The sequence below is a fragment of the Mustelus asterias genome, chromosome 28 (genome assembly GCF_964213995.1).
Source record: "Mustelus asterias chromosome 28, sMusAst1.hap1.1, whole genome shotgun sequence".
Classification (NCBI taxonomy): Eukaryota; Metazoa; Chordata; class Chondrichthyes; order Carcharhiniformes; family Triakidae; genus Mustelus; species Mustelus asterias.
In genome coordinates this window covers 19,649,557-19,674,028 of record NC_135828.1, presented here as the reverse complement: position 1 = coordinate 19,674,028, position 24,472 = coordinate 19,649,557, and the positions used below count along the sequence as shown (strand labels likewise).

The following is a 24,472-nucleotide window of genomic DNA, read 5'->3' as shown; positions in this document are numbered from 1 at the left end:
ATAGGAAGGATGTGATTGCGCTGGAGGAGTGCAGAGGAGATTCACCAGGACGCTGCCTGGGATGGAACATTTAAATTATGAAGAGAGGTTGGATAGCCTCAGGTTATTTTCTCTGGAGCAGAGAAGACTGAGGGGGCGACCTGATTGAGGTGTTCAAGATTATGAGGGGCATGGACAGGGTGGATAAGGAGCAGCTGTTCCCCTTAGTTGAAGGGTCAGTCACGAGGAGACACAAGTTAAAAGTGAGGTGGGAGGTTTAGGGGGGATTTGAGGAAAAACCTTTTTACCCAGAGGGTGGTGACAGTCTGGAGTGCACTGCGTGAGAACGTGCAAACTCCACACAGACAGTTACCCAAGCCGGGAATCGAACCCGGGTGTTTGGCACTGAGGCAGCAGTGCTAATCATTGTGCCACCGTGCTGCTCTGTGTTAAACTGTCGAGTCTGATTGTCAAAAGTTGCCTTCGGGTCTCCTAATAGTATAGCCATTGTTAAAATGCGAGCCTCCTCCATGTGTAGGATCTGAGTTACAGCTGAACCTGGCTGACCCTGTCTACAATGGAACTCTTGGGGCGAACAGTTTACTCATCACAGACCAGGGCCTGAACTTGGGACAAAAAGAAAAAATGCTGGAAAATCTCAGCAGGTCTGACAGCATCTGTGGAGAGAGAATAGATGTGGAGATGCCGGCTTTGGACTGGGGTAAACACCGTAAGAAATCTAACAATACCAGGTTAAAGTCCAACAGGTTTATTCGGTAGCTCGTGGCTTTTGCTACCAAATAAACCTGTTGGACTTTAACCTGGTGTTGTTATACTTCTTACTGAGAGAGAATAGAGCCAATGTTTTGAGTCTTGAATGACCCTTAATCAGAGCTGCTGAACTTGGATCTGATCTTGATGTGTATGGTTCACGGATGGCCTATACATGGAATCTCTAACACTGGAAAGGGCCATTCTGTGAAACCTGGGCTATGTCCGTGTTTATATTCCACACACACCTCATCCCAGTAACTATTTTCTTTCCACCCTATGTTAGGAATGGGTTAACAGACCTTCCAATTAAGTCCTAATTTGATGTCAATTATTCAGTCGAAGTCGCTGATATATAAAGGGGCCACAGGTGGCATTGTTTGTTGAAGGAAAATTGAGTATGGAGTTGGATCAAAGAAATAAAGGTAGTTTATGAAGAAGCGGAACTCGGGTCTCCTTTACTGAACTATGACTGAGAGGCTTAGAGACCCTACCCGGGGCAGACACTTGGGGAAGTTCATGAGGTGACATGTCCACTTGAATCTCTGTGGCAGAAGGAAAGGCCTGATCAGTATGTCCCATTGAATCAGTCCTTGTGATTTTTTGGGCTGTTCCCCATACTTCCCCACCCTTCCTGATATTTTTCTCCAGTCGGGAAGAGTCTAATTACAAAGCAGTTCGATGCTTACTCATACCCTTCCCACTGAGATAATAAATCATCTCTTGTGTTTTTTTAATAAATTAAATTCTGGTGTTTGGACAACAGTGATAAGCGAAAATGTGATTTAGCTTTGGTGAATATTAAAATTATTAGTGGTATGATTTTTATATTTTTCCCCAGTCAGACAGACAGACAGACTAGCAAAAGGATACATGCAACATCCACTTGGAGTCTGTTGCTACTCATAAGAAAAGTTAATTGATGAGCAGTTTGGTAAACAGATGCAAATAGTGCAATTACTATGAAACAGAAATTGGCAGCACAGAATATTCCTTGTTTTTATGTTCAGTGTCTAATGGGTTTGGATCTGTAGCAGTGCGAACGCAGTTGTATAACTTCAGAGTTTGGTCTTCAATCTCTGACTACCTGTACAGCCGGAAGATGTGAAACCACCCCCAGTAGGTAGTCTTCTCGCTGCTCAAGGTTCTGACTGGATGCAGCACAACTGGAAGCCAGGTTTTATGGGATCGTTGGGGAACTTTCAGAACCAAACTTCACCTCCCGATGTTAGGTGGGAGCCCACAGTCCTGATCTTGAACTTTAATCTGATAACCCATTTCTAACCTGATAAATGCGAGGTGATTCATTTTGGTAGGACTAATTTAAATGTGGATTACAGGGTCAAAGGTAGGGTTCTGAAGACTCTGGAGGAACAGAGAGATCTTGGGGTCCATATCCACAGATCTCTAAAGATTGCCACTCAAGTGGATAGAGCTGTGAAGAAGGCCTATAGTGTGTTAGCTTTTATTAACAGGGGGTTGGAGTTTAAGAGCCGTGGGGTTATGCTGCAACTGTACAGGACCTTGGTGAGACCACATTTGGAATATTGTGTGCAGTTCTGGTCACCTCACTATAAGAAGGATGTGGACATGCTGGAAAGAGTGCAGAGGAGATTTACCAGGATGCTGCCTGGTTTGGAGGGTAGGTCTTATGAGGAAAGGTTGAGGGAGCTAGGGCTGTTCTCTCTGGAGCGGAGGAGGCTGAGGGGAGACTTAATAGAGGTTTATAAAATGATGAAGGGGATAGATAGAGTGAACGTCAAAGACTATTTCCTCGGGTGGATGGAGCTATTACAAGGGGGCATAACTATAGGGTTCGTGGTGGGAGATACAGGAAGGATATCAGAGGTAGGTTCTTTATGCAGAGAGTGGTTGGGGTGTGGAATGGACTGCCTGCAGTGATAGTGGAGTCAGACACTTTAGGAACATTTAAGCGGTTATTGGATAGGCACATGGAGCACACCAGGATGATAGGGAGTGGGATAGCTTGGTCTTGGTTTCAGATAAAGCTCGGCACAACATCGTGGGCCGAAGGGCCTGTTCTGTGCTGTACTGTTCTATGTTCTATGTTTAACAGGGTGGTGAGCACGGTTCTGCATCCATGTATTTGCATGCATTCACCTATGTTGCTAGGCTGGGAGTGAAATGCATAATTCTGATCTAGCTACCTATCGACAGGTACCACTTCATGTTTACCTTGTATTGTATCTTTCAGTCAGACCCCATTATCCTGTACCTATGCAATATAATGGGGAGTTTTCCTGTCCTGTCCGCCATGGGAACATAGCAGGCGGGGGGGGAGATGGGGGATGGACCATGCAAAGGTCTGTTGATCTCAGGTGGGATTTTCCCGTTTTGGGGGCGAATGTGGCTGGAAAATCCTACCCATAGGCCGGAATTTTACCGGCACACCAGCCCCAAGCTCGTAAGGTCGTGCCAACGGAGAAAGCCGTTTTGCGAGCCTCCCGGGGGGGGGGCGAGTGGGTAAAATCAGGGCTGTAGTGTTTGTTTTTATTATCTTCCACCGTTTGTTCTGCTTTCAATTCCTTGTGCTCACTCGTACTTTCCTTGAAAGAATGGGCCTGTAAGAATTTGTGCCCCCCACAACCGAATATAAACTTGATTTTGTTTTTAATCTAGGACCTGAAGCCAAGTAACATAGTAGTGAAAGCCGACTGTACGCTGAAGATCTTAGATTTTGGACTAGCAAGAACAGCAGGAACTAGCTTCCTAATGACGCCTTATGTGGTTACACGATACTATCGCGCTCCAGAGGTCATTCTAGGAATGGGATATAAAGAAAATGGTTAGTGTGCGTTAAAGTATGTGCATCATAAATGGAGGGACAGGAAACATACTACTCACTCATACCTGGTTAAAAATGCTGCCGTTACATTTGCTTGTAAATTTCAAATAAGGATTTTAATCTCATCACAATCTTCCCATCTGTGTTCGTATTTTGACAAATTTCTCATGTAGATTTATTTAATAATGGGGATTTGAGAGTGGGTGGAGACTAATTCTTGATATATCCTGAAGTGTTTGAGTATCTGACACACCTGCAAGATTATTCTTGTTGGTAAGATTTTGTAGGAGCTGTGAACTGGTTCCTAACTACAGTAAAAGTTATTTATTTTTTCTAGTTTAAGAAATCCTTAATTGTATAAGTAAATTTTATTTTGCATGGCACATTGGTTAGCACTGCTGCCTCACAACGCCAAGGACCCTGGTTCGATTCCAATCTCGGGTGACTGTCTGTGTGTGCAGTCTGCACATTTTCCCCTTGTCTGCCTGGGTTTCCTCCGGGTGCTCCGGTTTCCTCCCACAGTCCAAAGATGTGCAGGTTAGGTGGATTGGCCATGCTAAATTGCCATTTAGTGTCTGAAGATGCATAGGTTAGGGGGATTGGTCATGCCAAATTGCCCCTTAGTGCCCAAAGATGTGTAAGTTAGGGGGATTGGCGATGCTAAATTGCCACTTAGTGAGTAGGTTAGGGGGGATTAGAGGAGGAAACACATGGGGTTACGGGAAAGGGTCAGGGTGGGATCCTCTGTCGGAGAGTCAGTGCAGACTCGACGGGCCAAATGGCCTACCACTGCAATGTAGGGACTCTATGGTTCTAACTTGGTCCGTAACCAAGGAGTTGCGTAAGTTTATTCCATTTTTGTAGATTTAGAATAGTGAATGTATCCGTGATTAGGCTCCTTTGCCCTATTTCAATCCATCACAGGAGCAAAACAGCAACTACTTAAAGCAAGAGCTTACAATCACTTTTTATTAAGAAATAGGCACTGACATTGTGTTGCAGGACCTCTTGTTAGCAGTGATGTTTTGTTAATATAGAGAGAGGTATGAGGTTGTTCAGTCTGTGAACCTTTCCACCTTTGACTCTCGAGTTTAAATTAATTCCAGACTAATACAATAACATCGAGAAATGCATGTTCAGTCGAGATATTGAAGCGTTTCATTCTGAAAAAGACTGCAGCAGTTTTTAAAAAAGTTTTTTTATTAGTGCCATATATAGGCTCACATTAACACTGCAATGATGTTACTGTGAAAATCCCCGAGTCGCCACACTCCGGCGCCTGTTCGGGTACACTGAGGGAGAATTTAGCACGGCCAATGCACCCTAAGCAGCACGTCTTTCGGACTGTGGGAGGAAACCGGAGCACCCGGAGGAAACCCTCACGCAGACACTGGGAGAACATGCAGACTCCACACACAGACAGTGACCCGAGCCCCTGAGGCAGCAGTGCTAACCGCTGTGCCACCGTGCCGCCCTGCGTTAAACAGCCCAGCAGTTAAACCGATTTCACATGTCTGCTGCTGAAAAGTGAGGGAGGTTAACATGGGCATTCTGCTCAAAAAATGCATTTTAATATTCTGGCGTCATCCATATCTTAAGTATATTAATTATTTTGTACTCTGCAATCTATATGCAGAAAATGTCAGCAGAAGCTCCTTGCTGATAAGTAACTGATGTTCCCGCAGTGCTGTGTTTTGCTAATGTGCTGTTTCTGTGCTAAATTATATTTCGTGAAATTCATTGAGGTCATTTTCAGTAAATGCTGAAGAGATTCTTAATCCTTAATGAAAATGGGTAGTAAAGGAAGGTCTGCCAGAGCACCTGGATTGAGGGATGCAATATATAAAATGAATGCATATTTAATGGTAAGATTGAATTTGACGTGTTGAGTATAGACGTGTTCTTTTTATTAATCCATCTGTTTGTGCTCCTGTATTCTAAATGTGCTCCATCGCATAACGTCATGACTGCATTTGCCGTAAATTACAAAGTTAGTGGGGGGAGGAGGGTACAAATTGAATTGGTGCTACATTAACATCCGGATGATCTTCCAGCTGTGTGTAACGTTTCTGGGTGTCCGGCGCACTCAGTACATGTAAGACTTGCCGTGCTTTGATTCGTAGACAAATCATTTTGATAAAACCTGCTGCAACCAAAATAACTTTCCCTTCTCTTATGCTACAAACTTGTAGTGGACTTATGGTCTGTTGGGTGCATAATGGGAGAAATGGTTCGTCACAAAATCCTCTTTCCAGGAAGGGACTGTATCCTTAATGCTGCCTGCAGTGTCTGTGGAAGGGCAACTTGCATTTGCCATTTGGCGACAAAATCCTTGACAATTGATACCATTTTTTTTTAACTTTCAAGAGTTTTAAATTGCTCTCCCTCCCCTGCCCTTGATTTCAAATTATCCGGGTAGGACCTGTAGCAAGTCTCCCCTGCGGAGGGACTGCATCACCTGGCGATGGGACACGCAGTCTCTACTGGTTATTTTAACAATGTTTTCAAGTTTATATGTACTGACCATCTATGCTAAATCTGTTGTGACCATTTTCCTGCGGCCCTGCATTGCTGGCCTGTTTGTGTCTGGCCCGTGCAGATTCTCAGAATCTCAGTGCTGGAATAAGAAGGGTTTAATTGTAAAATTCTTCAGTTGCTTCCGAGCCTCGAGATCCACTTGTTCATGTAAATCACTCGCATGATCAATGCAAAAACATCCTCTCGTCACTGGGTAAAGAAATAATTAACGGCTGCGTGGAAATAATCATGGCCAGATTGACCTTTCTGAGCAGGATCTGTAATGCCAGATTGCCGCCCAGGCACCAGACACAAACAGCCACCATCTCCAGCGTTTTCAATATGTACCAGTCACATCATAAATTGTCCCCGTGTGTCTGTTCTATCTTTTTTTTTTGTTTGAATTCGATTTCTGCATGCTAATTTCATGTCATTGCATTTTGTTTTCAGTTGATATCTGGTCAGTTGGGTGCATTATGGGCGAAATGATCAGAGGTGGTGTGTTGTTCCCTGGTACAGATCGTATCCTTCCCTTTAACCTTGAGCAGCATAGTGTTCAAGAGTTCTGTTTAGTAGTCCAGAATCCCGTGTGTTTGCAAGTCATTGTACTTGTTTCTTGCTTCCTGTGTTAGGATGTTGCATGGACGAAGCAGTTTTATAGCACATGAAGCTTGTTTTAGAGCATTTTCTGGTTTTCCTTGCATGTCTCATTGATTCATCTTGCATTTCTGTCGATGCAATGAAGTGATCTAAAATTCAGGTTTAGCATTGAAATTCCAGTACACGGTTTTACAGAATGGTACGACATGGGGCTGCGTTCCAGATCTCCCTTTTGCCCAACCGTTTTGCGTGTGTTTTGATCTCTCAGCCGCCTTATCGTGGGGTGGGGGAACGCGAGTGGGGAGTGGAGGCCATTCACCATGTGGCGTTTCTGGGCAATATCAGTTGACCAATTATGGAGCATCTCAAAGACTTTGAGAGTGCAAAGCATTTCAAATGATGGAATATTTCATTTTAAAATGAGATTGGGTTTAATCTATTGGTATGCTCTTATCCAGCATCTTGTGAAGCTCCTTGCTCGCTCCTCATGTCTCCCACTCAGAAGACGATGGCTTCTCATTAAGATGTAGTCTCACTGACGTTACATATAAGCCCTGTGTATCAGAAAGGTGAATCTGTCTTTCATTCTTTATTTTTTATTCATCCATGGGACATGGGCGTCGCTGGCTGGCCAGCATTTATTGCCCATCCCTCGTTGCCCTTGGAGGGCTGTTGAGAGTCAACCACATTGCTGTGGCTCTGGAGTCACATGTAGGCCAGACTGGGTAAGGACGGCAGATTTCCTTCCCTAAAGGGACATTAGTGAATCAGATGGGTTTTTCCGACAATGGTTTCAAGGTCATCAGTCGATTCTTAATTCCAGATATTTTTCGTTGAATTCAAATTCCACCATCAGCCGTGGTGGGATTCGAACCCGGGTCTCCAGAACGTCAGCTGAGTTTCTGGATTAATAGTCTAGTGATAATAGCACTAGGCCGTCGCCTTCCCATGGATGTAAGAACCAAAGATTAATGATCCATGATCTTCGAAACTACTTGTAAGAACGCTACAACTTACCCTCTATAGTGATACACGCAGACACCATCCCCTCTGCCCCCGCCCAAGGTCAGTGAACTCTGCACAGGCTGAGAATTGAACCCGAGACCTTCCTGCTGTTACATATCACCATACTACTAGTAATCTCGCTGCACCATCAGGGAACCTGTGTAGCTTGCGAATTTACTTCAGTTGGCACTTAATCTACTTGACACCAGCAGTTAAGTGTACACTGAGTGTGTCGAAATGGGCTCCGCAAGCAGGAATTTATAAGCCAAGGAACTGACAATTGTGCTTAATCAGAATTACACGATAATATCAAATCATGTTCTCAGATTAGCTGAAAAAATTCTTATGAATATAGTTGGATGATTTAAAAGTGCCTAACTACTTGGTGCATGAAAATATTAATGATGGGTATTAACAGTTTAGAGAGGCAGCCTCTGAATTTAAGGTGGCTGTATTGATATTAAACTTTTCACTATTTCACATTGTAAACCATTTCATTGGATCACCTTTCTTCTAAATTCATTCTGCCTCCTGTTTTTAGGTTCTTTAGTCATGCCTGAGACTTGCCTTGTCCTAAGTAATTTAGTTGGGGTTTGCCCCAGATCCGTGCGGAAAGCCACAGCTCTTTTTGCTGATGGAAAATTTCCAGCTTGTTTGTATAGCTGCTCAGAATGGCGCTGCAGCCTTCAGTCAGGTTCGGAGTAAATTTATATCTGAATTTCCAGCAATTTGTTTTCTGTTCGTCCATTTTAAGGACCGTGGAAATTCTGCTTGGGGCCGAGAAAAGGGGGACGGTGTTTATTAGTTTTAGGATATACTTCATTCAATCCCATCCTGTGCTTTCAACGCTTCAATTTTCCACTTTCAAAAGTGTATTTTAGAGTCTCCCACCGGCAAGTAGATTTAAAATGACCAGTGCTGAAGTTGTCGAAACGACCGGGCTGTTGTTTTATGTGTGCCTCGTCTGCAGTATTTTTCTCAGCTACCTGACTCTAGATATTGATCAGTGGAACAAAGTGATTGAACAATTGGGAACGCCAGCCTCAGAGTTCATGAAGAAGTTGCAGCCCACAGTCAGGACCTACGTGGAGAACAGACCCAAGTACACGGGCTACAGCTTCGAGAAACTCTTCCCAGACGTCCTCTTCCCTGCCGACTCTGAGCACAATAAACTGAAAGGTAACGGGAACCGTAGATTCTGTTTTTATCTGTTCACGCATTGACCTTGCTGCTCCTCAGAATTAAAGTATGCTGTTTGGAGAAAGTGCAAAGAAAGAACAAAGAAAATCACAGCATAGGAACAGGCCCTTCGGCCCTCCAAGCCTGCACTGACCATGCTGCCCGACTGAACTAAAACCCCCTACTCTTCCGGGGACCGTATTCCTCTATTCCCATCCTATTCATGTATTTGTCCAGACTCCCCTTAAAAGTCACTATCGTATCTGCTTCCATTACTCTTAACTCAGAGAGTAGTAAGGGCATGGAATGCCCTGCCTGCAGCGGTAGTAGACTCGTCAACATTAAGAGCATTCAAATGGTTATTGGATAAACATATGGATGATATTGGAATAGTGTAGGTTAGAGGGGCTTTAGATTGGTTTCACTGGTCGGCGCAACATTGAGGGCCGAAGGGCCTGTACTGCGCTGTAATGTTCTATGTTCTATTATCTCCCTCGAGGTACTGCTACACCTCATATCGGTCGCCCCTCTGGACTTGGGCTCCCGTTGATGCTGTCACGTTGAAAGTGTTTCTCAGATTCTGTATGCTCCCCCCCTCAAAGGCCTTTTGCCGAGTGTTCAGTGGCCAAATGATCAGACTGTTTGGTGCTGTAGCCTCAGCCATAAGTGTGACTGAGGAGCAGTCCTCCTTGGGTGTTGAAATCTTGCTCTTCTCTTTGTCCACGCTTTTTTATTCATTCATTCATGGGCCATGGACGTCACTGGCTAGGCCAGCATTTATTGCCCATCCCTATGTGGCCCTTGAACTGAGTGGCTTGCTGGGCCATTTCAGAGGGCGGTTGAGAGTCAACCATATTGCTGTGGTTCTGGAGTCACATGTAGGCCAGACCAGGTACGGACGGCCGATTTCCTCCCCTAAAGGACATTAGTGAACCAGATGGGTTTTTCCGACAATCGACAATGGTTTCATGGTCATCAGTAGATTCTGAATTCCAGATTTTTAAAAAATTGAATTCAAATTCCACCATCTGCCGTGGCGGGATTCGAACCCGGGTCCCCAGAACATTAGCTGTGTTTCTGGATTAATAGCCTGGTGATAATACCACTAGGCCGTCCCCTCCCCAACTTGTCCAACTTGACCTAACTTGCCCGAGTGATGATCTGTTTGTATAATGGGCCTAGAATTGAAATGTAGATTGTTTGCGAGTTGAATGTTTTGGTTATTGAGCTACGGGGATGTTTCCACCAACAACTCCGGTGCCACTGCACCGTACAACATTTCGGATATTGGGCTGCTAAATTGGCATTGTTTTGTTGTCTTGTTTTTGTTCTTGCAATTGACGAAACTTCCAAAGCGTTATTTATTCTCGTGACACTTGGACCCCCCCCCCCCCCCCCCCCCGTTGATAAAGCATCAGATAAAATATCCATAAAGTTGGCCCTTTGGTGATGATCTTAGCAGCTGAGCTCTCCAGATAGATCAATAAAAAAACAAATGCCTTATTTTGCTACTTTCTGTCTGGGAAAGACCATCATAGGTGGCAGCCCTTTTTTTTTTTATATACTTTTCCAATTCAATCAAATCAAATCCAATTCAGAGTCTCAACAAGTTGAGACATTTCAGATCCAGGCTGACAAGACAGGGCAAGCGACCAAACCACCCTGTCCTGGGCCCGATCTACATGAGCCAAGCTGATTGGAGAAGGGGGAGGTTCCTCCTTTATTTAAATGGAGCAGGTACCTTCCGAATGATGCTGAGCAACTCTAACGTTTTGCAATGCTGAAGGGAGACCCATTATACCTGTGTTGGTTCTTTGAAGACCAGTCCACTTAGTGCCACTCTCCTGTACAAAGTCCCTATGGCTGACATTCCGCAAGTGTATTGACTCAGCTTGTTGAGTTGGGGGGAGGGTGGAACTGTATCTCTAGCTTGGTGTCAGCTGAGGCTCAGCGATAACGCTTTCAACTTTTTGAGTCAGAAGGTCATGCATTCGAGCTCCATCCCAGAGACTTGAGCACGTAGTCTAGACTCACACTCCAAAGCAGTGATGGGCAACCTAGGCTAGTGAGTGGGCCGCGTGAGTGGCCCTCCTGCATCTCAGTGGGCCGCAGGATTGAAATCGGCCTTGTTCACTAACCATGATCCCATGAATAAGGTTAAATATATTTAAAACACGCCGAATATTTCATAATGAGTTATAGAAAATGCTTCATCATTTATATAGAATCATAGAATTCCCACAGTGCAGAAGGAGGCCATTCGGCCCATCGAGTCTGCACCGACCACAATCCCACACAGGCCCTATTCCCGTGACCCCACATATTTACCCTGCTAATCCCCCTGACACTGAGGGGCAATCTAGCTAGGCCAATTTGCCTAACCAGCACATCTCCATCTGTCGGAGGAAACCCACGCAGACACGGGGAGAATGCACAGACTCCACACGAACAGTGACCCAAGCCGGGAATCGAACCCGGGTCCCTGGCGCTGCGAGGCAGCAGTGCTAACCCACTTGGAATTTGGAAAAAGTACTTCATTGACAACTTCCTGAGGCAGTGAAAGACAAGATATGAATGCAAGTTAATTTGTTTTTCTGATGGAAGAAATGAAGTTGCGCAGGCCTAACTTTGTTTCTTACGTGTGGTTGGACAAATAAACTGATCGCTCCTCAGTGGCAGAGGGGCAGCTATTTGGAGATTCGCCTTCTGTTCCTGGGTCTCTGCCTGGTTGCCAACCAGCAACACAGTTCCGAACAACCGTTCCAAAATCATTTTTAATGCTTACTTCAACGTGTATTTGATGATGATAGATGTTCGGGTTTATGATCTGTCCAGTATTTAACCGGAGGCTTCCCTTCTGTGTTACAGCAAGTCAAGCGAGAGATTTGTTATGTAAAATGCTTGTGATAGATGCGGCAAAGAGGATTTCTGTGGATGATGCTCTGCAGCACCCGTACATTAACGTTTGGTACGACCCCGCAGAAGTAGAAGCGGTAAGTGTTTCATTTGTTTTTAATGTATATTGGTCAATGTAAATGTGTAATGCTGGTATCTCTGAACACGCAACCGCCAGTTTTAAATCCATTTCTGAAATGTGAAATGATAACAAAGTGTAAACCTCGTCAATGTGCAATGGAAAAGAAATTCATTTTCAGTGGGCAGTAGAAATCCCATCTTGAGAACATAATACTAAGATCAGGAATTGGCCGTACAGTTGAACTTGAGTCCCGAGAATTGTCTTTTGGTCAATAAAGCTGAGTTAAGTTTAGAAGGGCAAAGATTCTATGTGGGTAAGACATAAGTAGGTGGGGGGGGGTGGGTGGAGAAGTGGTGTACTCTTCCAAAATATTAACCTGTTTCTCTGTAGATGAAAGTGTTGTGTACAGCCATCAATAAAATATTAATTTTGCGCATTATTTATGATCCTCTATCACATAAAGTGTAGGGGCAAACCATCCGAGGGTTGGCTTTCTTACACAATCTTCAATAGCAACTAAAATCTCGGCTCAATCCAAGAGAGAATTCCAGGCAGCGTTAACCAGTTGTGGATGCACCTACAACAGTTTACGGTTCTATCTCCCCAACTGGGTCACCCAGCCTATGTTGAATTGCCGATTTTTGATTTGATTTATTATTGTCACATGTATTAGCATACATTGAAAAGTATTGTTTCTTGCGCGCTATACGCACAAAACATACCCTTCATAGGAGAGAAGGAAAGGAGAGGGTGCAGAATATAGTGTTACAGTCATAGCTTGGGTGTAGAGAAAGATTTAATATAGGATAGGCCCATTTCAAAGTCTTGACAGCAGCAGGGAAGAAGCTGTTCTTGAGTCGGTTGGTACGTGAGCTCAGACTTTTGTCTTTTTCCCAATGGAAGAAGGTGGAATAGAGAATGTCCGGGGTGCATGGATTATGTTGGCTGCTTTTCTCGAGGCAGCGGGAAGTGTAGACAGAGTCAATGGACGGGAGGCTGGTTTGAGAGATGGACTGGGCTACATTCACGACCCTTTGTAGTTTCTTGCGGTCTTGGGCAGAGCAGGAGCCCATACCAAGCTGTGATATGGCGGAAAGGATGCTTTCTATGGTGCAGCTGTAAAAGTTGAGGCCAGGGGAGCTGGTCTGGGGAATTGCGGGGCTTGCCAGGACACATCCAAAGATGTGCGGGTTAGGTTGATTGGCCATGCTAAAAATTGCCCTTAGTGTCCTGAGATGCGTAGGTTGGAGGGATTAGTGGGTAGATATGGGGGTAGGGCCTGGGTGGGATTGTGGTCGGTGCAGACTCGATGGGCCGAATGGCCTCTTTCTGTACTGTAGGGTTTCTATTCTATGATGACACATTGCCAAAGCAGCGCAAAACTTCAAAGGGATTTACTGACAAGTCTGCAAACGTTTTTTTTTTGCATGTGATAAAAATCAATGGAATCTTACCGCTCCCCGTCGCAACCCCTGCCCCCCAACTCCCATCTATCGCCTTCATGCCTCAACCTCTTACCCTCCCTCTCTTAAATCCTGAGCTAATAAACGCACTGTGATGTTGCCTTTTCTCTAAACCCTCAGAATGCTGGTATTTTTGGGCAATAATCGAGCATTTTGTTAGCCGAAGGCGTGTCATTCTACAAGAATAATGCTTTCCTCTATATTGACTGCGTGGCTGGGAGAATTAATTGTGTTGACATTCACCTTAACTGCTGTAGTGGCGTAGGCTGTATGTACTACGCTGAATTATTGGCAAGTATTTATAGGCTTGAATGTTGCAGGCTGTTCTCAGTCCCTGACTTGCAGCTAATGTATAATCTGCTTTCAGTCAGGCCGTATTTCACGAAGCGGTAAATGAGTAGAGAGCCGTTAAAAGCAGATTTGTCCCGCTCCTTGTGATTTTGTGTGCCACCTAAACATCTTCTCCACGGATTGAGGGTTTGCTTAACAAGATTTCAATTTTATTTTTTCCAGCCACCGCCCAAGATATACGACAAGCAGCTGGATGAGAGGGATCACACTATAGATGAGTGGAAAGGTAAAGAGAGGTTCCTCTGAAACCTGCGATGCTTTGTCTCTGCTGAATGCTGAAATATTCATGACCTGAATATTCATGACCTTGGATTTAAAAGGCAATGCGTACGCACACTCGTGTTAAGAGAGGGGTAGCCGCTTTTTAATGCGTGAACTGGCATGCAAGTGCTTGTTCCAGAGCACTGCTGCCTCGCAGTGTCGGTGGACTCTGGTTCAATTCCGGCCTCGGCTGTCTGTCTGGAGTTTGCACGTTCTCCCCGTGTCTGCGTGGGTTTCCTCCGGATGCTCCGGTTTCCTCCCACAGTCCAAAGATGGGCGGGTTAGGTTGGCTGGCCGTGCTAAATTGCCCCTTGGGCCAGAACTCTACAGCTTCGCCCGCCATGGGTGCTGATTAGATACATTGTCCATGCTAATTGCCCCTTAGTGTCCAAAGAGGTGCTGGTTAGATGCATTGTCCATGCTAATTGCCCCTTAGTGTCCAAAGAGGTGCTGGTTAGATGCATTGTCCATGCTAATTGCCCCTTAGTGTCCTAAGATGTGCTGGTTAGATATATTGTCCATGCTAATTGCTCCTTAGTGTCCAAAGAGGTGCTGGTTAGATGCATTGTCCATGCTAATTGCTCCTTAGTGTCCAAAGAGGTGCTGGTTAGATGCATTGTCCATGCTAATTGCCCCTTAGTGTCCAAAGAGGTGCTGGTTAGATGCATTGTCCATGCTAATTGCTCCTTAGTGTCCAAAGAGGTGCTGGTTAGATGCATTGTCCATGCTAATTGCCCCTTAGTGTCCTAAGATGTGCTGGTTAGATGCATTGTCCATGCTAATTGCTCCTTAGTGTCCAAAGAGGTGCTGGTTAGATGCATTGTCCATGCTAATTGCCCCTTAGTGTCCAAAGAGGTGCTGGTTAGATGCATTGTCCATGCTAATTGCTCCTTAGTGTCCAAAGAGGTGCTGGTTAGATGCATTGTCCATGCTAATTGCCCCTTAGTGTCCAAAGAGGTGCTGGTTAGATGCATTGTCCATGCTAATTGCCCCTTAGTGTCCTAAGATGTGCTGGTTAGATGTATTGTCCATGCTAATTGCTCCTTAGTGTCCAAAGAGGTGCTGGTTAGATGCATTGTCCATGCTAATTGCTCCTTAGTGTCCAAAGAGGTGCTGGTTAGATGCATTGTCCATGCTAATTGCTCCTTAGTGTCCAAAGAGGTGCTGGTTAGATGCATTGTCCATGCTAATTGCCCCTTAGTGTCCAAAGAGGTGCTGGTTAGATGCATTGTCCATGCTAATTGCTCCTTAGTGTCCAAAGAGGTGCTGGTTAGATGCATTGTCCATGCTAATTGCCCCTTAGTGTCCAAAGAGGTGCTGGTTAGATGCATTGTCCATGCTAATTGCTCCTTAGTGTCCAAAGATGTGCGGGGTTAGGTGTATTGGCTATAGTAAATTGTCCTTTAGTGTCAGGGGGAGTAGCAGGGTAAATACATGGGGTTACGGGGATAGGGCCTTGGTGGGAATGTGATCGGTGCAGACTTGATGAGCCAAATGGTCTCCTTCTGCACTGTAGGGATTCTAGTTGCCACGCTCCGGCGCCTGTTCGGGTACAATGAGGGAGAATTTAGCATGGCCAATGCACCTAACCAGCACGTCTTACGGACTGTGGGAGGAAACCCACGCTGACATGGGAAGAACATGCAAACTCCACACAGACCCAAGCTGAGAATTGAACCCGGGTCCCTGGCGCTGTGAGGGAGCAGTGCTAACCACTGAGCCACCGCGACGTCCAATAATCAGTCAGCGCAGTGATGTCCCTCGAACTTGCATTGAGTTTCACAGGAGCAGTTTGAGAGGCTGAGTGGGAGTGGAGCGGAGAATTAAAATGACAGGCGACTGGCAGTGAGGGGCCACACTTGGGGATTGAATGGAAAGTGTTCCACGCAGCAGCTAATGAACCTTCTCCAATGTGGAGGAGACCGCAGGATAATAACCTCTTTGGAGGGATCCTGAGTGAGCGTGCTGTCCCCAAAGCACTCGTTACAGTTACAAATGTCTGAATATTTAATTTCTCCGTGAAACCATCCAACAAGGAACCCAGGGTTGTATTTTATTTCTGTCTGAATTTTCACAGAGAAAGACCTGATTCTAGCAAGCCTGCATGCACTGTGGAAAACGTACCAACATCTAACCTGAGCACCAGAATCATTCTTAACCCTTAAACAATGCAGATATAATAGTTCTGTTTTTGCATTCTGGTCACTTATATTGCCTCAGTATTCTAATAGGTCAACGATTCTGATTTTGTCGCCTCCAGAGTTGATATATAAGGAAGTGCTGGAGTGGGAAGAGAGGATGAAGAACGGTGTTATACGAGGCCAGCCACCTTCTTTAGGTTAGTTATTGCAAGAATACTTTGTTACCCAACTTCAGAGAGGCCATTTCATACAAGTAAATACCTGTCGGTCATCTGCAGAGATTTCAGACAGGGAGAATCATAGAAACCCTACAGTGCAGAAGGAGGCCATTCGGCCCATCGAGTCTGCGCCGACCACAATCTCACCCTGGCCCTATTCCCGTAACCCTATACGTTTACCCTGCTTTTTAGACAAAAAGACACACAATGCCATAAATATAGAATCCCTACAGTGCAGAAGGAGGCCATTCGGCCCAATGAGTCTGTTCTGACACTCTGACAGAACATCCCACCCAGGCCCGTTCCCTTAACCTCATGCATTTTACCCCGCTAATGCCCCCTAACCTACACGTTCTGGGACACTTAAGGGGCAATCTATCAATGTGATTGTATGTGATAATCAGTATCCACAAACTGATTATACTTCACTGCTTGCATTTGTCTATTAGCACTCGTGATTACTTGTAAAGACTTGTTATTCAGCCGGCCTACGCTGTCTGTACTTATCCTTTGACCCTCTTGATTACCTGTCAATGTCGGGCTATTGTCACTCCGCCTATACATTCTGTGCCTGTGCATCTCGTTCCACTTTACCTGACGAAGGAGCAGCGCTCCGAAAGCTTGTGATTTCAAATAAACCTGGTGGACTATAACCCGGTGTCATGTGACCTCTCACTTTGTCCACCCCAATCCAACACCAGCATAGCACCATAGAATCTCTACAGTAGCAGAAGGAGGCCATTCGGCCCATCGAGTCTGCACCGACCACAATCCCCCCAGGCCCTATTCCTGTAACCCCACATATTTAACCTGCTAATCCCCTTAGGAGGGCGGCACGGTAGCACAGTGGGTTAGCACTGCTGCCTCACAGTGCCAGGGACCTGGGTTCGATTCCCGGCCTCGGGTCACTGTCTGTGTGGAGTTTGCGCGTTCTCCCCGTGTCTGCGTGGGTTTTCTCCGGGGGCTCCGGTTTCCTCCCACATCATGAAAGACGTGCTGGTTAGGGTGCATTGACCCGAACAGGCGCCGGAGTGTGGGCGACTAGGGGAGTTTCACACTAACTTCATTGCAGTGTTAATGTAAGCCTTGTGACTAATAAATAAACTTTAACTTTACAAATAGTAGGGTCAATTTAGCATGGCCAATCAACCTAACCTAAGATATTGAACTTTTTCATCCTTTACCTGCAATGGCGCTGGTTTTAAATAGGAGCGGAGATTGAGATTAATCCTTGTTCACTTGTTGATTCAATTTGACTCTAAATAAAGGCAATACATTTTAAATGAATGGAACACTTCACATTTGGGTGCCTTCAATTCTTGAAGCCCGGCAGAACTGCCCATTAAGTTGCTGCTACAATTGGAAAGGGCCCCTCCAATTTCAGAGCAAGTGGAATGTTTTTTGAACTGGCTGAGATTTAGACCAGTTACACTGGGAAACAGGCAAGAACTGGTGCACCGATTCAATAAACTATAAATGGTGCAACACTACCATCTGCTGGCAGCACCCTTTCACTGCAGTAGCAAAGTTCCTTCTCTCATGGGGGAGCAAGAATTTCTTCTTGTATCTGGCACTAAAGGTGACGTTAATTTGAAGTCTGTAGCTGGCGGATTACGGCCCTGGAATTGAATTGTCCACAGGCCAGCGAGATCTGGCCCTCTCTCAGTGGAGTCTGTTGGTGACACCCCTGCTTCGAATCCTCAGGGAAAAAAATGAGAGTCTGGCTCAGATTTCCAGTATAGAAACAGGTCCTTCAGCCCAACTTGTCCATGCTGCCCAATTTTTACCATTAAGCTAGTCCCAAATGACGGATATGGCTCGGAGTGTCTGAGAGTTGGCGAGAAAGGCACGGTTGATCTATTTGGCTCTGTATCTGTTCTAAACCCGTGGCGTTTAGATATTTATTCTGTGTCATGTTATTGCCGCATGACCCTGAAACCTGTTCTGAGGCGGGATCTTCCAGCCCCAAAACCGGAAAATCCCACCCGAGGTCAACCGACCTTTCCATGGTCCGCCCCTCGCCCGCTCCGATTCCCGTGGCGGGCGGAATGGGAAAATTTGCCCACTGGTGTTTAAATAACGGGACGGCACGGTGGCACAGCGGTTAACACTGCTGCCTCACAGGGCCAGGGACCCGGCTTGGGTCACCGTCTGTGTGGAGTTTGCACGTTCTCCCCGTGTCTGCCTGGGTTTCCTCCGGGTGCTCCGGTTTCCTCCCACACTCCAATGATGTGTGGGTTAGGTGCATTGGCCATGCTAAATTGCCCCTTAGTGTCAGGGGGACAAGGAGGGTAAATATGTGGGGTAATGGGGTTAGGTCCTGGGTTTGATTGTTGTCGGTGCAGACTCGATGGGCCAAATGGCCGCCTCCTGCACTGTAGGGATTCCAGGAGTGGGGACAGTTTCTCCCTGTCTTACTCTGATGTGGAGATGCCGGCATTGGACTGGGGTGGGCACAGTAAGAAGTCTCACAACACCAGGTTAAAGTCCAGCAGGTTTATTTGGTATCACGAGCTTTTGGAGCGCTGCTCCTTCATCAGGTGAGTGGAGGATTGGGTTCACAAACAGGGCTATCCGTTTTGGAATCAAGTTTGCCATAGAATACGACTTTTGAATTATGCTGGATTTGCATACAGTAACTTAAATGCAGCAAGTGTGTCAAGATACACGACAGCGCAGAGTCGCTGAGCAGAAACTGATAGCCAAGTTCCGCACACATGACGACGGCCTCAACCGGGATCTTGGGTTCATGTCACACTATCTGTAACCCCCCACGACTTGCCTGGGCTTGCAAACTCTCACCAACTGTCCTGGCTGGAGACAATACACATCTCTTTAACCTGTGCTTAACCCTCTCTCCACTCACATTGTCTGCACCTGTAAAGACTTGATTACCTGTTAAGACTCGCATTCCAACCATTATCTTGCAATTGAGTCTTTGTCTATACATGCCGTATTTGTGAACCCAACTCTCCACTCACCTGATGAAGGAGCAGCGCTCCGAAAGCTCGTGATACCAAATAAACCTGTTGGACTTTAACCTGGTGTTGTGAGATGTTTTTACTCTCTCCAGCCCCCCTCATGATTTTGAACATCTCTTATCAATTCTCCTCTCAGCCTCCTTCCCTCCAAGGAGAACAGTCCCAACCTCTCCAATCCATCCTCATAGCTGGAATATCTCATTGCTGGAACCATTCTGCTTGGAGTTGCTTGTGCTGTTTATTTAATATTGACATGGCTGGTTTACCCCAGTCACAGTGCAGCTGGAAAACGATCTGTGCGCTATCTTACTGACTTATTTCCTTATTTCTCATAGCACAGGTGCAGCAATGATCAATGGTTCTCATCACCCATCATCATCTTCGTCTGTCAATGATGTGTCCTCCATGTCAACGGATCCAACACTGGCCTCAGACACCGACAGCAGTCTAGAGACTTCAGCGGGACCTCTGGGCTGCTGCAGATGACTAGCCTCCCTCTCTCTGGGCTCTGATTGTTTGCGCTAAGTGGTAGAGAGGGTAGACCAGCTTTTAAAAAGCTCCAACTGTGTTTTAATTTTATTGGAATCAAGTTTGCCATAGAATACTACTCTTGAATTATGTTGGATTTACATACAGTAACTTAAATGCAGCAACCTTTCGTGTGGGGAGCAAGTAACCCCAAAGCATGACTTGTACACTTGTAACGGACTGACATTTAACACCATTACATTTGGGGTCTGTTTTGGGTGGAAAGATGATCGCAAAACACAAATAAGCTCCAGACTCGGTACGTGGAGGGACAACTTAGTTAGGCTACTTTTCACATTCTCTCTCTCTCTTGCATGAAGTGGTTTAAACCATTCAAACATTCTAAGATCTTTTCTACTCCAGTTGGCTCTGGCTTACTGCTAAGTTGTGGACTAGGGCAACCAGTCATTGTATTTCAAAAACGCAGAAGCGCCAGTGTCCGTGATAGATTATGGTTAGCTACCTGTTTACATTACACATCCAAAGCTTGGGTGCATTTTAATATTAATGCAACCCGTTTAGGGCAAGGCTAATGGGTACAAATTTGGCAGTATTCAAACCAACGCAAAAGGATTACCTCCAGCTAACAGGGAGTAGGAAAAATGAGAAGTGAGAGTGGTGCAGGAACCCAAGTGAAGACGGCGCAAAACAAGTGTCATTTCTAGAATCAGTGCCAGGTTTTTAAACCTATTCTAACAGGATCACCTTGCCTCCTCTTCCGATTACAAGTAATTTGGTTAATTCCTTCCTGTTACACCCGGAACCCATTATTACAGTGCCCTGTAATAATAATGAATTAATTTGGAGCTGACCCTTTCAAACGCAACTTGTCAAAATGCCAAGAATTGATGGGAGTACGGTTATATTCCAGGCGGACACCACACACTTCACAGGTGACAGAACCAACGCGTCAAAAGAGGTTTTTTAGATAATTGATGAACTACCTCACACAATCGACATACCATTTCAAGGCCCACCGAGACTGCCCAACCTTCCCCGCCCATTCAGTGCGATATGGAATGTAACCATTTTGATTTATTTCTGCTGTTAAGTGTCTCTGGTCCACCCGCCAGGAGTTAACCAAATTTGCGGCTGAAACTATGGTGTAGGAGGAAATAATATTGTTATACGTGTACTTTGTATGTTAGAGAGATGTTTAATGCATCTGTATATTTGTTTTTCCTCATAGTTAATGTGCAACGATACTTGCGAATTGTGATACAAATTTGATTGTGAAGATGGGATAGCTGTGTTGTGGTATACGTATTTTGGAGGACACTGGGGTTGTGAAGGGATTGTAGTATTTTTTGCCCCCCCTTTCCCCCCCTCCCCCCACTATTTTTACTTCAGTTAAAAACTAGTGTACGATGGATTGTAAGATTGTAATAAATGCCACGGTTAGGTAGTTGAGGACTTGATGCCTGCATCTGCTCCTTGGGTTAATTTATTTTTTTAAGTGTCTATTTGTGCTGAAGGCTTATTGGGTTTTTAACGCCTTCTATGTTTCTATCCAGTATGGACTGCAGGGATGTCTGCAGCTCGTGGGATATTGCGAACGAGATAATGGTTTGTGTTCATGAATCATCTTAACGATTGACAATTTTTGTACCGACGATAGCCATCTTTAGTCAGTAACGAAAAGAAATGAAAATGATTTGCTTTTACACGTGTGCAACAGTGAGCTGACCCAGGAGTTTGCACTATAGGATTTTGTGATTTCATGTGACATTAGATTGATGTGGAGATGCCGGCGTTGGACTGGGATGGCCACAGCAAGAAGTCTCACAACACCAGCTTAAAGTCCAACAGGTTTATTTGGTAGCACGAGCTTTCGGAGCGCTGCTCCTTCATCGGGTGAGTGGAGAGTTGGATCAACAAACACGGCATTGTATAGACAGAGACTCAATTGCAAGATAATGGTTGTAGACTGTTTAGACTCGCATTCCAACCATTATCTTGCAATTGTGTGTGTGTCTATACATGCCGTGTTTGTGAACCCAACTCTCCACTCAACTGATGAAGGAGCAACGCTCCAAAAGCTCGTGATTCCAAATAAACCTGTTGGACCTTAACCTGGTGTTGTGAGTCTTCTTATTGTGGATTGGGTGAACCAAAACGAACCACGTCCCGAAACACGGGACGAGTTCCGGATTTCCTAACACGCTGCTTTAAACAGCTTCTGAAACTTTGATTCCCTCCTACTGAGAATTCTCTCGGTCTCCCTCAGTACGTTCATGGCCTAGCCCTTCTGTGCCAGAGGTGGATCATCCTCTTAACGCTGGATGAGTTTAAGCCACAATTTGATTTAAATGCCTGTCTGATTAGACTGGCTACAATAGGATTAACAGTAGGAGTTAAATTGCGTTTTGGACTCTGTGCACCATCCCCCCTCTCCCCCCCCCCCCCCCCCCCCCACCCCTCCCAAAGTAACTGCGTGTGAAATTAAGTAAAGTAACTTGGCAATTGGATGTAAGCTCATTTTCAATTAGGTATTAGGACTTCATTATGTTAATGTGTAGCTTAACATATCACATTTCCACTCCCCACCCATACCATCTCTGTCCTCGTACAGAGAAACCGCCTATTTCTTCTGTGTGTGTGTGTGTCACTGGCAAAGCTAGCATTAATATCTATCCCTCAGACTGAATAGCCAGGCCATTTCAGAGGGCCGTGAGGAATTGAGTTCTGAAAACTGGATAAGGGCAGTTGCTCTTCTTTCCTTAAAAGACACCGGCGGAATTTTGCAACCATTTTGTACTTACACGGGTCACCGTTTTTTTTTAAAAACACTACAATTTAAAAAATTATTCCAAGCTTTTTAATTAAGTTTAAAGCTTATTTATTAGTCACAAGTAGGCTTACATTAACCCTGCAATGAAGTTGCTGTGAAAATCCCCTAGTCGCCACACTCCCGGTGCCTGTTCGGGTACACTGAGGGAGAATTTAGCGCGGCCAATCCACCTAACCCGCACATCTTTCGGACTGTGGGAAGAAACCGGAAGAAACCCACGCAGACACGGGGAGAACGTGCAGACTCCGCACTGACAGTGTCCCAAGCTGGGAATCGAACCCGGGTCCCTGGGCGCTGTGAGGCGGCAGTGCTAACCCACTGTGACTTGTCCCCAACTGCCCTGGTGGGAATTGAACTCCCACTTGTATTCATTAGTCCAGGTCTGTGGCTTGCCAGTCAGAGTAAGATGACCACGAAAAACCACCACACAATGATAGGTTAAAAAAGGAAAAGGTACAACTGCTGGAAATTTTCACAAAGTGCTCCAAATATACAGCAGGTCAGAACAGTGGCTGAGAGAGGGACTGGGGGAAATTTGTGGCAACATCCAGCATTATCAGTTTGAGAAATGTAAACCTATCTTTTCTCTTTGTCGATGTTGTCTGTCCTGTTCTGTATTTGGCAGTGTTTGCTCTTTTTATTTGAGTTGTAAAGCTTGTTTTCTGTGTCTTAAACCACCAGGATACCAAGATCGCCTCAGTGTTGTTGTCCATGTCATTTGAATGATGACTCACTTTTTCAATTATATCGATAAGAATCCCTACAGGGACTACTAGCTTAGAGGTTTAAAAGAAAAAGGGGACGGCATGGACAAGTTGGGCCGAAGGGCCTGTTTCCATGCTGTAAATCTCTATGACTCTACATTGCAGAAGGAGGCCATTCGGCCCATCGAGTCTGCACCGACCACAATCCCACCCAGGTCCTATCCCCATAACCCCATGCATTTACCCCTAGCTAGTCCCTCTGACACTAAGGGGCAATTTAGCATGGCCAATACACCTAACCTGCACATCTTTGGACTGTGGGAGGAAACGGGGAGAATGTGCAGACTCCGCACAGACAGTGACCCCAAGCCGGGAATCGAACCCGGGTCCCTGGCGCTGTGAGGCAGCAGTGCTAACCCACTGTGCCACTGTGCCGCCCATATCCTGAGTTTCACGGTGCTTATGCTCCATTCGCCACCTCCTTCCCCAGAATAATTCACTCTCTTTACGAATTACGTTTGCGTTTACACAACAGTTCTCCCTATTGTGTGTGTCATTTACAAATAATTATGTTGTTGGTGCCAAATTTGTAAAGGGGTCGGGGGGATTTGGTTTGCGGTAACTAATGTTTTCACGCGATATTTGCCAGTCACTTGCAGATGACCCTCTCTGGGCCAATTCCTTCAGTAAGCCATTTTTCTTATGTCCGCACTGGCCCCCGTAGAAAATTCTGACGTTTTACGTGAAGCTACATTTTGTGACTTTGTATTTCATGCTTTGTCAACGCTCCATAATCTTCCAATGTGGAAAAATAAATGTTGGAAGTGTCATTTTTTGAGTTGTTATCTGACATGTTTATCTCTGGGGAGGGGTGTGGATGGGGGGGGGGGAAGGGTGTGGATGGGGGGGTGATGCAGACAATTTGGGGAAAATGAGCAAGTGATTCCGTATCTTTGGAAAGAGTTGATTATGCCATTCCAATAATCCTAAAGTTGACTGCTCCCAATCAGATTGACTGATAAGCCATCTGGATGCATTAAACTCGCTTTTTCTTGCATTTAACTGCTTCCTGGGTGAAATCGTGCTTGAAAAAATGGAGTGTATGTTTCAACAAAATGCCACATTTAAAATGAATAAATCATGGCACAGGGTTTCTTTCAGTTTGTCTGTTTTTTTTAATGAGACGTTGATCTGATTGGA

The 24,472-nt window shown here is 45.3% G+C and overlaps 1 protein-coding gene across 3 annotated transcripts in view; it reads left to right on the top strand.

Annotated features, from left to right (window-relative positions):
- The window catches only part of mapk8a (mitogen-activated protein kinase 8a), a 128,045-nt gene extending 103,939 nt beyond the window's left edge, over positions 1-24,106 (top strand). Inside the window, exons 6-12 of one of the 3 annotated variants that reach the window (XM_078199653.1) lie at positions 3,391-3,556; positions 6,524-6,595; positions 8,675-8,857; positions 11,726-11,850; positions 13,811-13,874; positions 16,170-16,247; positions 19,590-24,106. In XM_078199653.1, the coding sequence (XP_078055779.1) occupies positions 3,391-3,556; positions 6,524-6,595; positions 8,675-8,857; positions 11,726-11,850; positions 13,811-13,874; positions 16,170-16,247; positions 19,590-19,735 (834 nt within the window). In that variant the 3' untranslated portion in view covers positions 19,736-24,106. Of the gene's footprint in view, positions 1-3,390; positions 3,557-5,748; positions 5,821-6,523; positions 6,596-8,674; positions 8,858-11,725; positions 11,851-13,810; positions 13,875-16,169; positions 16,248-19,584 lie in introns of all 3 variants that reach the window. The other 2 variants (XM_078199654.1, XM_078199655.1) reach the window with 2 other exon arrangements.
- Positions 24,107-24,472: the final 366 nt, after the last annotated feature.